Raw genomic sequence first — 13,772 nt, 5'->3', positions numbered from 1 at the left:
ACAAAAGACATTAGTGCCTACATGATTTATGCATTGAGCTTCTGCCACATGATTGGCTGATTATATACATGCATGAATGAGCAGATGTACAGGGGTTGCTAATAACAGTAGACAGTAGGTCTAAAAAAAACTTGGGTGTATACAGAGTGGCTTGGGTTATTGAGACTCCCAGCCTTAATTTTTGTCTGGCCCTGCTTAGATTAATCAAGTGTGTTGAAACATTGGAGAGTAGACTGCTCATGAAGCAGGATCAACCTATCTGCAAGCCTCATGCCACAGTGTACAATATACAAAATATAGTAACTAGTGGTGTCTAAACTGCATTCATGTGGAGCTACAGTAATGAAGCTCTAAAATGATAGATTCAACTGATGAAGGGGTTTATAGTTAGATGATATATTTAGATTCAGGAGTATTACTGAAGGAAGAAAGCTAATTCCATCAGTTCTGTGCTCCCCTAGGAATGCATGCAGCAGATGCAACAAACCAAAAGTAAGAATCAGTAAAATCATTTTCTCCTTTATTCATCTTGAGATTTTTCCATATTAGGTTAAACAAAACATATTTTGACTTGACTGATTCATTCTTATGTGAAACAATCAGCACACATTTGCAAATAAACATACAGAATAGAAATCGGGAGGAAAAGTTGCGTCAGTACCAAGCTTGAACTTTGGTGACTGTTTTATATACAGGTGCATCTAAAAAAATAAAAAAAGAATATCATGGAAAAGTTTTTTTTTTTTTTTGCATAATTAAAAAAAAAAAAGGTGGAACTTTCATATATTCTAGATTCATTACACAAATATTTCAAGAAAATGGAATATCTCAAGCCTTTTTTTTAAAAATCTTGATTGTCGTACAGCTCATGGAAAATCAAAAATCCAGTATTTCAAAACATTAGAGAATTTATACAGAAGTGTCGACCTTCTGAAAAGAGTGTGTTAATTTATGCACTCGATACTCGGTCGGGGCTTTAATACTTTTGCAGGAATTACTGCAGCAATGCAGCGTGGCATGGAGGCAATCAGCCTGTTGCACTGCTGAGGCATATTTCAAATAAATTCTTTATTTGAATATTTTGAGATACTAGGTTTTTGATTTCCATGAGCTGTAAGCATCAAGAATAATAATAAAAAAAAGAACAACAACAAAAAAAAGACTTGAAATATTTCACTTTCTGTAAGGAATCTAGAATATATTAAAGTTCCACTTTTTGAATTAAATTATGGAGAAAAAAACCCCCAAACTTTTCCACGATATTAATTTTTTGAGATGCACCTATATATAGTGCTGCAATAACAGATGTAGCATACATAATTTTAATAGCCACAATACAAGGTACACTGAACTGCAGAATTATTGGCATCCATCATGAAAATGACTTTTGCAAAAATTTTTGCGATACATACAAATGTGAATTTTTTTTCCCCGACTGGTTACAATTGATATTTTGTGGTGCCTGTGCAAATTCACATTTAGACCTCGGGGAAACAGAATTTGGTTAAAGTAACATCAGAGAACATGTTCAAGACTGGGGTTGAATGGAAATATACTGAGATTAATCACACACACACACACACACACACACACACACACACACACACACGAATTACTTTTGATTTATTTAAAACATTCCATTTTGTCCATTGTGGTATAGTATTACATCTCAAATTTACATTATTTATAAAAGTAGTTCAAATGAGAAAATCAATCAACAGTGGACACTGTAAAATAAACATTACACAAAACAATTCAATCATTTTGCTCACTTTATGCCATTAATTCTGGAATTAAAAATTTGAATATGATATTTTACTCTAGCTGTCAGTTAGGATAAATCTTCTGTTCAAAATCTCACAATATTTATATACTTGTCCATATGCATAAAATAAACAAAAACATTAACATAAAAAACCCCACAACCTTTTACAATGCAATAAAAAGCCAAATGAGGTCAATACAAATGTCTTGAGACCAAACAATTGGACTAATTAAGGCCATAGTGGAACAGTCATGTGGTTGACAACTGTAAAATAATTGCATAACCAGCATTACAATTGCATAACAAGTTGTGGAGTCTGATCACCATAGTAATTAAAGACCCTTTAACACCAGAAACTTAACACAGAATGACCTGCATTAATACCCTCATATTTCCATTAATGTCATGTCTGTTAAAGTGTCATTTATATTTTAATGATGAATACCAACTGTACTAGACTTTCCAGGACTGGGAAGGGGGAACCCTGCTGCGTGTCGTTTTCTTTTAAAATACTTCTATACATGCCCAGTGCTTTTGCTACACCTTTTAGCAAATAATCCTTAGTCCATTATACTGTAATTTTATCGTCACTTCTTGTTTAAATAATTAAAAGGGGAACATTCAGTAGTCCTAGACCAAGTAGCCCTTTAGGACGGACACACATGAAATCAAAATAGTCAAGGTTTTTTATCCTTCTTCCGCTTCGTTGTTTTGGCCCTTGTTGTGGTCATTCTCACAGCGTTTGTTCGAGGTCGGACCACTACGCGTCCATTTGTGCCACAGCAGAGTGTGTATTGCTCTGGGCTTAGTGACTGTCCGTGTTCATCCCTCAGCTGCCTCAGCACAACATGAGAAAGTGTCTTGAAACACTCGGCTGTAGCTGACAGAGCCTTGGTGGTGCATGTTCTCTCACGCAGAAGGGCATCGCGCTGAGCAACAAGTCCCTCCACCTCAGCCTGCAGGCCCAAGATGGCATGCATCTTCCTTTTTCTGCAGTTTTGTGCAGCTAATTTGTTTTTTCCACGTCTGCGCACGTCCCGCAGGAGTGTGACCGCTGATGTGGATAGGCTCCGTTCTTCAAGAAGCTCCAGGAAGTCTTCCACTGGCATGTTAACAATTTCAGGGGCAGAAAATGGAAGACCAAGAGCCTGTAGACGCCGTTCATCCCGGCTTGGCTCCCCCACTCCAGTTTCATCCTCACTCATTACTTCCTGTTTTATATCTTTAGGAGATCGGGTCCAGCTTTGTGGGTCATGGTCTTCAGGTGACTGGGCCGAGTAGTTGTGATCATGCCAAATGTGCTTGTTAAGGCTTATTTGTGGCCAATTGTAGCATGATGATGCACAAGCTCTACCATTACTTGAAAGGGACTCTACTTCACTGCTGTACCCCGCGGCTCCACCCTCGCAAAACGAATCTGAAGATGATGTAGAGCTTGAGGCAGGGCTTCTGGAATTGGTCTCCAGTGACAGGCCAGAGTCAGAGTCCATGCCCTCTAGCCATGAAGCATCTAAGCTTCCATCCATTCCACTTAGTACCGGTCCCTCCACACTAGCCAGGCCCTCCAGACCCAACAAATTTATCTGCTCAAACACAGCCTCATCCAAATAACCACCCACCCTGGAGTGGGAGGTTCCATGAGAGCTGTTCCCTAATGAGGAGAAAGGAGGCAAAGCCAGAGTACCAAAATCTGTTCTAGGTGTGTCTCTGTTAGAGGAGTTAATAGCTTCTAAGTTGAAGAGAGAAGGTGTTTGGCCTGGTGTGGCATGTGCTCCACCTCCAGGTGGGTGTGGTCTGTAATCCCCACCACTGCTAACCATGGCATCTTGAAGGCTGGCATTGTAGCTGATGGGGTCCATGTAAGGCACCTGCTGTGCGATCAACGTCTCAAAATCCTGGGGAGGGGAAGGGGGGTATCAGAACAATAGCCAGCATAATAAATTGCAATAAAAGTTAAACGACTCACATGATACTGCAAACTCAAATTCAATCAAAATAGGGAACCCGGACTATGAAGACTTATATGGCTTATTAGATTAACGCTGACATCCGCTATATAAATTTGCAAAAAAAAAAAAAAAACCACCACCACTCGGTGACAGTTTTTTACTATTTTGGTCTCATCCAGCCACAAAACATTCTCAATTAGCCTTCTGGTTTGTCCATGTGATATGTGGCAACTGCAGACAGGCAGCAATGTTCTTTTTGAAGAGCAGTGGCTTTCTCTTTGCAACCCTGCAATGCACACTATAGTTGTTCAATGTTCTGACTCATGAACATGAACATTACCCAATGTGAGATGGGCCTTTAGTTGCTTAGAAGTTACTTAGAAGTTAGTAACAACAGTCCAGTTGTACACAATCTGTCTGACTATGGATTGGTGGAGTCCAACCTCATTAGAGAGCTCTTTGTCTACATGTTTTAGGCCATATTTTTGCAGATATTTAGAAAATCTAAAGGTTTCACAAACTTTCAAGAACCACAGAAAGTTCCCATCAGAAACCAATCCCAGAAGAAACTCACAGAAATTAAATCAAACACTAAAAATAAACTACCAAAGTGAACACACACATGTTTGTTAATATGAAATTAGGTAATAACCTAAAAAAAAAAAAAAAAAAAAAAGTGTGCATCTTGTGTTTTTGAGTAGCCCAGGCATATGGGCTACAAACAACACCAGGCCAAAGCAAAATCTTAAACTTTTTAAATGCTAATGGGTTAGTACAGCCCTATCACTGCAAGTTCCTTTTGAATATACAATCTGATCTGAAAGTATTGGAAAGGCAAAGCCAATTCTTTTTTTGTGTGCTATACACTGAAGATATCTGGGTTTGAGATCAAAAGATGAATACAAGATGATAGATCAGAATTTCAGTTTTCATTCCCTGATATTTACATTAAGACATGTTAAACTTAGAACATGGCACCTTTTGTTTGAACCTATCCATTTTGATAAAAATAAATAAGTAAATAAAAATATGGAACATGTGACTGACAGGTGTATGTTTCCCAAGGTGTGACCTGTTAAATTAGCTCTGAATGTCTACTCTTGGTTTGAACTATGGGTTTCACCTCTGAAGACTACATTTGTTGTTAAAAAGGATAAACCCACATGAAGACCAGAGTGTTGTCTATTGGAGAAAAACAAGTCATTTTAAAGGGCCTTTAACATGGAGCGCGATTAATCAACGCAAATGTATGACACAATGATGCTCTTGAATCTAAACAAGAGATCTCTATGGAGCTATTCACACCGGGCGTGATCAATCGCAGCGTGACAAAGCGAGTTTATTTTTTTCCCGCCCCAACCAGTGTGTCGATTTTTCCCCCGTCGCTCCACAATGAACTGAGCTTTAGAGCCCAGAGCCACAGCTGTTGAAAAAACAAAGCTGCTTTGAAGACCAGTGTAAAACACTAAAGAAAAGTATTCCGGATGAGAAGAGAATGGATATGGAGTTCTTGTTATCGTTGGTGTCTGAGAACAGATAACTTTTTGATAAGTCACAGCAAAATCCATTTTCTTTCTTATTCTGTGATTAACAGTTTGTGTTGTGGAGCTAGGCGCCAACATCTAAGTGATTATTCTTCTCAGTGGTCAAAGATGATAGGCCGATCAGCTGAATAGTGGGTTGCGCCACCAAGCGTGTAGGCGTAAAATGCATTCTTGGTCAGCACCATCTATCGTGCAGGCGTGAAATAGCTGAAGGCTATCGTTTCACGTTCGGTGAGAAAGCACCATTTATCGACGATTCACATCGCTTTATCACGTTGTGCTCAGTGTCAAAGGGTGTAAAGCTGAGAAGAGAGGGGGGGAATTAAAAAAATATATATATCAGACCCATTGCACAAGCTATGGGCCTAGTCAGTACAAAAATTTGGAATGTCCTGAAAAAGAAAAGAAGCCAGTGATGTACTAACACCCAGACATCAAACAGGTAGGAAAACAACAACAGCAGTTGACAAACATTGTGAGAGCTTGTTGAGTGCATGCTGTTTTATACATTTTTAGTAACTGACTGAAATGTTTGTTCTGCTCAAAAACACAGATTATGCATTACTATGGGTATTTTAATGTCACCTTAACTGTACACTTTTATGATTGGACTTCTTTTGACTTTTCTTTGCATGTGCAGTTCCAACAGTGCTGAGTGTGCATACATATTTTTACACCTACAAAAGGTTTCACCAATAACAAAAAAACACACTTTAAAAAAACAACAAAAAACAAAAAAACAAACACACACTGAAAATCATATCAATGATTAAAATGGACACTTCTTTCTACAGACCATATGAAGAGAGCCATCTGTTAAAATATCAGGTTTCAGAGATTAATTTGCATTATTTTCTAACATTCTAACAGAAACGGCTTTGTATGCTGCATGGGCATGATAGGACCTAGCATTGGTTTTCTGACCTGCCGTGGGTCGACATGCATGCATGCATGCAAACTTTTGGATTCATTTTGATGAGTACATGTCATAACTTACATGATTTTGTGAATCCATATGCATGTTTCCAAAATACAACCACACTTCTAGTTTTGCGCCATCATTGTTTACATGCAATGGGCGAACATTTCAAATATTAAAAATCTATCTGATAACTTTTGTGCAACTTTGAAGTTGACCCGAGCCAAAAGTGGTGAAGATTGGACAAAAATTTTCAGGAAATTCCAAATGGTGCATAATACACAATAGTGGGTATAGAATCAAGTGACCTTAGCTTCCAAGTACTCTGCATAGACAAAAAAAATATATATACATATTTTGAAAAAAAAATGCTGATTTGACATGATTCTAAACTAGACACTTCCAAAACAAACAAACAAACAAAAAGTTTTCCTGATTACAGCATAATCTAATGGTGAAATTAGACAAAACTTAAAAAAGAATCTCTCAAGACCTCATTCTTGAAATGTCTGCCAAGTTTGATGCAAAAGTGTTTGGTGCAATGGCAGAAATTCAGAATGGTAGATGGAAATTTCTCATTGAGGTGACTCATCATATCAAATTGGAGAACATCAGATCTATGCATTTATTACAAATAATTCCATAAGTAAAGAGCAAAAAAAATAGCTTAAGATTTAGTAAGTAATGCTCAAATGACATGAAAACTGCAGTCCAATTAAGTATTCTCAAATTTTATGGTGCTCCATCAAGCTCTTGATCTTACATATTACATATCTAGATGTGGCCGTGAATCCCGTTTGGCAGCTTCTCTTGTAACATGCAAATGCATTTCATGACAAACAGTTCTGATTATCAAAAAACATTTGTTAACTTCTGTAGATTTATCTGAAGATCGTTGAAGCCAAGGCTGTGAAAATTTGAATTGTTTAAAAAAATAATAAATAAAATAAATAAAACATTACACGAGATGGTCTGTTGAACTTGGCATGAACCAAGCATTTAGCTGGAATTGCATTCCTATTTCTCTTCTACTGTGTCGTGAACTGAAAGCGGGATACTAATACACCTTTGTAGAATTTGGGGACACAGCATATTTTTAAAAAGGAGGTTTAACTGAGTGAGCCTAGGCCCAACAACTAAATGATTAATGATACAATATCCCAGGTGCTGGACTGAGCTAATGAACTGTTTTAGTATTGTGTCTGCTCACTTAGATTTATAGTTAAAAAAAAAAAAAAGTAGCTTTTCATACTATTACCTTCTACCTTGTGTTTACCAAAACACTACAATGAGAGAAGACTATTCTTTCCATCATTCAAGGGACAAAATACTCACATTTAAATCTGACAAGAAGTCTGGCCATTGAGAGTGGACTTCAACACCAGAACGAGGGGGAAGTAGACCAATGCTACTTAACAGAACCTTTCAAACAGAATATCACACCATTATATCATACCATTATTATAATAGTTCATAGGCTGACCACACAGACAGTAAACATAAAACAAACATAACAGGATCAGGATAATAGTAGTAGTAATAATAATAATAATAATAATAATAATAATAATAATAATAATAATGTTAGCCTGCCTCTTGTTCCTGTGGTGAGCTTTGAAAGAGTTGAGTTGGTGAATCACGATTGACTCCTTCCTCACAGTCTTTCACAATATCCTGTTCTGCTTGTGTTAAAATGGCCTCCTGGAAATTGGCAGAAATAGAGAAAGAATTTATATAACTATTAAAATCAAACAGCATTAAGAAAATAAATATAGCGATCATGTGGGGCACAAGAAAAGCTAAGTACATAATGTGCCATACATGTTAGTTAGAAAGTGAGCATGTGCAACACAACATAGGAAATGCAACAACATTCCTGTAGATGAGAGGCTGCACAAGAGGATCACTTTTTCCTTACATTAAAAAAAAAATGGTTATTGTTCTTGTCAGCTCAGGTCCATGCAGTGTAAAGGAATGAAGGAGAAAACTGGCTTGTAGAACAATTTCACTGGCAAGTCAATATCATTTTCTTTAAAAAGATGCATGACAATAAATAAAAAAAAAACAAGTCATCAACCAGTGTCTGGCTCTTGAAATAGCTGTTTCAGCTTTTTCAGAAAAATTCAACACACTGGATATAACCTGGGATCTGTATGTTTATCATCTTTACAGTCCGTCAGTAACTCTCTATGTGTGTGTGTCTGTGTGTGTTAGAGCTGCAACAACTAATCGATAAAATCAATAATAATCGATTATGAAAATTGCTGTAACAAATCTCATTATGGTTTAGTTGGTCTGCGTGCGGCACGGGGCATGTTTACTCATTACGTTACTTCTGTTCAGAAAACACGCTTCGGAGAGTAAATATTAAAGCTTTATCCCAAATGAACTACTGTACACTTACACTATGCACTACCGTCTAGTGTGTGGATTTTAGAAAGGTAATATCTCAAATATAACACTAGCGGTTTTTTTACTAACCGGAAGTATAAGCCACGACGGCGCATGACGTCATACGCACGCTAGCATTAGCAAACACCCAGAATTACCGACAATGACTTTCTTCAGTTTACTTTGTCAGGGTTACCTTTTATTCCCAACATGACCTCAGTCATCATCAGATGGAGGCGAAAGTGTCACGTGACTGAGAAAGAAAGTGTGCGACCTCCAAGTCCTCTAAGACAGTGAGCATTTTAAACACCGTGGAAATCAAACTGATGAACGAGCACAAACTTATGTTTATGTCCAAAATGCTCCACTGTGTGTAAGGGGCAGGGGAAACTGGTGCAAGCTGATTAAAAGGTTTAGTTTAATTGAAGTTTATTGTCATTATATGGTGTATTTGCACACTTGCAGTGTAACTTCTATCGTTTATTATAATGGAAGTGATGTGTTAGTAACGAGGCCGTGCGCGTGTGTGTGTGTGTGTATTGGGTTCTTTTCTGTTTTGGACAAACAGTTGTGTAAAGTTTTAGTCTGAATTTATATTTGTAACACACAGTTTGTGAATTTTATTCTAAAAAATAAAAAAAATAAAAGGTACTGAAAGGTTGCCCCGCCCCATCCGATTAATCGAAAAATAATTATAATAATAATAATAACCAGCCAACTAATCAATTATGAAAATAATCGTTAGTTGTAGCCCTAGTGTGTGGGTTGAACAGACAACTGCTTTAAAATATGACAGATCAGGAACAGAGGTCATGACTATATGAAAAAAAAAGAAGGATATAAATGTTAAGTTCTTATAAGTATTGTCCTACACAGTCCCCCACCCAAGTGTCCTACACCCCCCCCATCCTACACAGTCCCCCCCCAGTGTCCTACACTCCCCATCCTACATGGCCCCCCCCAGTGTCCTACACAGTTTCCCAGTGTCCTACATGGTTTCCCAGTGTCCCACATGGTCCCCCCCAGTGTCCCACATGGTCCCCCCCAGTGTCCTACATGGTTTCCCAGTGTCCTACACGGTCCCCCCCCCAGTGTCCTACTTGGTTTCCCAGTGTCCTACACAGACCCCCCCCCCAGTGTCCTACATGGTTTCCCAGTGTCCTACACCCCCCCCCCCATCCTACACGGTCCCTCCCAGTGTCCTACATGGTTTCCCAGTGTCCTACACGGTCCCCCACCCAAGTGTCCTACACCCCCCCATCCTACACATTCCCCCCCCCAGTGTCCTACACCCCCCATCCTACATGGTCCCCCCCATCCTACACGGTCCCTCCCAGTGTCCTACATGGTTTCCCAGTGTCCTACACGGTCCCCCACCCAAGTGTCCTACACATCCCCCCAGTGTCCTACACGGTTTCCCAGTGTCCTACACGGTCCCCCACCCAAGTGCCCTACACATCCCCCCAGTGTCCTACACGGTTTCCCAGTGTCCTACACGGTTTCCCAGTGTCCTACATGGTCCCCCCCAGTGTCCTACATGGTTTCCCAGTGTCCTACATGGTCCCCCCCCCAAGTGTCCTACACCCCCCATCCTACATGGTCCCCCCCCCCCCAGTGTCCTACACAGTTTCCCAGTGCCCTACATGGTTTCCCAGTGTCCCACATGGTCCCCCCCAGTGTCCTACTTGGTTTCCCAGTGTCCTACACAGACCCCCCCCCCCCAGTGTCCTACATGGTTTCCCAGTGTCCTAAACCCCCCCCCCCATCCTACACGGTCCCCCCCCCATCCTACATGGTCCCTCCCAGTGTCCTACATGGTTTCCCAGTGTCCTACACGGTCCCCCACCTAAGTGTCCTACACATCCCCCCAGTGTCCTACACGGTTTCCCAGTGTCCTACATGGTCCCCCCCAGTGTCCTACATGGTTTCCCAGTGTCCTACATGGTCCCCCCCCAAGTGTCCTACACCCCCCATCCTACATGGTCCCCCCCCAGTGTCCTACATGGTTTCCCAGTGTCCTACACACCCCCCCCCCCCACGACACCCCCCCCATCCTACACGGTCTCCCCCGTGTCCTACACAGACCCCCTCCCCAGTGTCCTACATGGTTTCCCAGTGTCCTACACACCCCCCCCCCCATCCTACATGGTCCCCCCCCAGTGTCCTACATGGTTTCCCAGTGTCCTACACGGCCACCCCCCCCAGTGTCCTGCATGGTTTCCAAGTGTCCTACACGGTCCCCCCCCCCCAGTGTCCTACCCCCCCCCCCACATGGTCCCCCCCCAGTGTCCTACACGGTCCCCCCTCCAAGTGTCCTACATGGTTTCCCAGTGTCCTACACGCCCCCCCCCAAGTGTCCTACACCCCCTCCCCCCGTGTCCAACATGGTTTCCCAGTGTCCTACACGGTCCCCCCTCCAAGTGTCCTACATGGTTTCCCAGTGTCCTACACGCCCCCCCCCCAAGTGTCCTACACCCCCTCCCCCTGTGTCCAACATGGTTTCCCAGTGTCCTACTGTCCCCCCGTCCCCCCCAGTGTCCTACACGCCCCCCCCCAAGTGTCCTACACCCCCTCCCCCCGTGTCCAACATGGTTTCCCAGTGTCCTACTGTCCCCCCCGTCCCCCCCAGTGTCCTACTGTCCCCCCCCAGTGTCCTACATGGTTTCCCAGTGTCCTACACGGTCCCCCCTCCAAGTGTCCTACATGGTTTCCCAGTGTCCTACACGCCCCCCCCCAAGTGTCCTACACCCCCTCCCCCCGTGTCCTACACCCCCTCCCCCCGTGTCCAACATGGTTTCCCAGTGTCCTACTGTCCCCCCCGTCCCCTACTGTCCCCCCCCGTGTCCTACACCCCCTCCCCCTGTGTCCAACATGGTTTCCCAGTGTCCTACTGTCCCCCCCGTCCCTCCCAGTGTCCTACACGCCCCCCCCAAGTGTCCTACACCCCCTCCCCCCGTGTCCAACATGGTTTCCCAGTGTCCTACTGTCCCCCCGTCCCCCCCAGTGTCCTACTGTCCCCCCGTCCCCCCCCCAGTGTCCTACTGTCCCCCCGTCCCCCCCCAGTGTCCTACATGGTTTCCCAGTGTCCTACACGGTCCCCCCTCCAAGTGTCCTACATGGTTTCCCAGTGTCCTACACGCCCCCCCCAAGTGTCCTACACCCCCTCCCCCCGTGTCCAACATGGTTTCCCAGTGTCCTACTGTCCCCCCCGTCCCCCCCAGTGTCCTACTGTCCCCCCCCGTACCCCCCAGTAACCTACTGTCCCCCCCCAGTGTCCTACATGGTTTCCCAGTGTCCTACACGGTCCCCCCTCCAAGTGTCCTACATGGTTTCCCAGTGTCCTACACGCCCCCCCAAGTGTCCTACACCCCCTCCCCCCGTGTCCTACACCCCCTCCCCCCGTGTCCAACATGGTTTCCCAGTGTCCTACTGTCCCCCCCGTCCCCCCCAGTGTCCTACTGTCCCCCCCCCAGTGTCCTACATGGTTTCCCAGTGTCCTACACGGTCCCCCTCCAAGTGTCCTACATGGTTGCCCAGTGTCCTACACCCCCTCCCCCCGTGTCCAACATGGTTTCCCAGTGTCCTACTGTCCCCCCCGTCCCCCCAGTGTCCTACTGTCCCCCCCGTACCCCCCAGTAACCTACTGTCCCCCCCCCCAGTGTCCTACATGGTTTCCCAGTGTCCTACACGCCCTCCCCCCGTGTCCTACACCCCCTCCCCCCGTGTCCAACATGGTTTCCCAGTGTCCTACTGTCCCCCCCCCCCCCATGTCCTACACGTTCCAGAGATGCTCCGTTTCGTCACCATTACAAGTTTTATTACAGGAGAGCTAGCTGTGCTGCTATCTTGCCTTACATTTAATCTAAAGTTGTTCAGCAAGGTTTGTCTATTTTGCTCTTGGGAAAGTTCAGAGGCGAACAACTCACCGGATGGTTGTCGGATTCATTCCCACGGGTTTCATCACTCGTGTCCTCATCGCCCGCATACCCGCTATTGTCCTGCGCTTCCTCCGGTCCCACGCCGTTAGGCACCAGGTGCACGAGCCACGTACTGAGTCGCGTAGGGAAACTAACCGGCGAGCCAAGCGCGCGCACTTCATTCAGCAGCCTCCGACTCGTAAAGTAATCTTCTAATTCGGGGCATTTGGTGTGCACGTGATGACCGGCCGCAATTTCCCGGTAATGGTTAAATGGGGTCTGTACGAAAGCAGAGCTCAGCCCTCCTTCTATCTCTATTAACGGCGAGTTGAACGGGCTGTTCAAATAGGAATCAATGTCCACCCGAACATCTATCAAACTAAACAGGATGGCGAGATGAATCAGACCGTCCGTGAAACATTTCTTCGTGCGCTGCATGTTTTCAAAGCCTCCACGAACACCACTCTTCAAACAAAAGAAAACCGGCTGCCCAAACAAAAGAACACGCGCTGCCTCGTCTCAGACAAAGGGAACAGCCCAGACCGGCGAAAATGTTTCCTAGCTAGCGAACACATTACCCCCGGCTTCTGCTAACTTCCTGATCGGACTCATCTCACCGGCGAGGGACCTGACCGCAACACACACCGAGCGAAGCCTAATACTCTCACACGGCATGCTCATATAACGTGTCTCACATTTCCCCTACAATCTTAAACGAAAGACACAAAAACTACAACGAGGAGAAATATTTATTTGTATAATGACCATGAGCTCGCTTACAAATGCTATAGCAACAAGCTCTGATTGGACGATTTACCTCAGCTGTCATTTTCTACAGCCAATCATAGGGGTTTCTATTGTAACGTTTCCTGTTTTTTTTTTGTTGTTGTTATTTTGTTTTTTGTTTTTTTGTTTTGTTTTTTTTACTAATAACTGAAAATAATTTTCTAGAAGGTATTCAGAAGTCTAGAGCTTGGAGACGGTCCTTAGAGATCTTTATGAAAATCTAAAACAATATAGGAAAAATTCGAAGCAGCTGCTTAGAAGCATTTAAAACGCTACTTGTGAACAATTCTGATGTCACTTCCGGACACTCCCTCAGCAGTTTGACTAACGTGGTTCAGTTATATTGTACTCAGGCATCAGGTGACACAGCTTTAACTGGTGTAATCAGTTAGCGAGGACCTATTTGTGACTATTGGTTAGATCAGGGGTGTCCAATCTTATCCAGAAAGGGCCGGTGTGGGTGCAGGTTTTCATTCCAGCCAAGCAGGAGACACACCTGAT

General features: G+C 43.5%; 1 protein-coding gene across 1 annotated transcript; it reads right to left on the bottom strand.

The window, feature by feature from the left end:
* Positions 1–503: 503 nt before the first annotated feature.
* nfe2l3 (nfe2 like bZIP transcription factor 3) lies at positions 504–13,360 on the bottom strand. Its single transcript, XM_053613245.1, has 4 exons — positions 12,495–13,360; positions 7,771–7,878; positions 7,513–7,599; positions 504–3,660 (listed from the first exon to the last, which is right to left on the bottom strand). Exons 1-4 carry the CDS (start codon positions 12,921–12,923, stop codon positions 2,443–2,445), a joined length of 1,842 nt encoding a protein of 613 aa, XP_053469220.1. The 5' UTR covers positions 12,924–13,360; the 3' UTR covers positions 504–2,442.
* Positions 13,361–13,772: the final 412 nt, after the last annotated feature.

Source organism: Ictalurus furcatus, chromosome 24, assembly GCF_023375685.1.
Source record: "Ictalurus furcatus strain D&B chromosome 24, Billie_1.0, whole genome shotgun sequence".
NCBI classification, from domain to species: Eukaryota; Metazoa; Chordata; class Actinopteri; order Siluriformes; family Ictaluridae; genus Ictalurus; species Ictalurus furcatus.
The sequence above is the reverse complement of the archived record's forward strand: the minus strand, read 5'-3'. Positions and strand labels throughout refer to the sequence as shown.

Bases quoted from the DNA above. Each gene is read 5' to 3' on its own strand.
- nfe2l3 (XM_053613245.1), bottom strand. From the start codon at position 12,923: ATGCAGCGCACGAAGAAATGTTTCACGGACGGTCTGATTCATCTCGCC. The intron at 7,600-7,770 runs GCAGGCTAACAT...TCTGTTTGAAAG, and splicing joins GCTCACCACAGGAACAAGAG to GTTCTGTTAAGTAGCATTGG. The intron at 3,661-7,512 runs GTGAGTATTTTG...TCCCCTCCCCAG, and splicing joins ACTTCTTGTCAGATTTAAAT to GATTTTGAGACGTTGATCGC.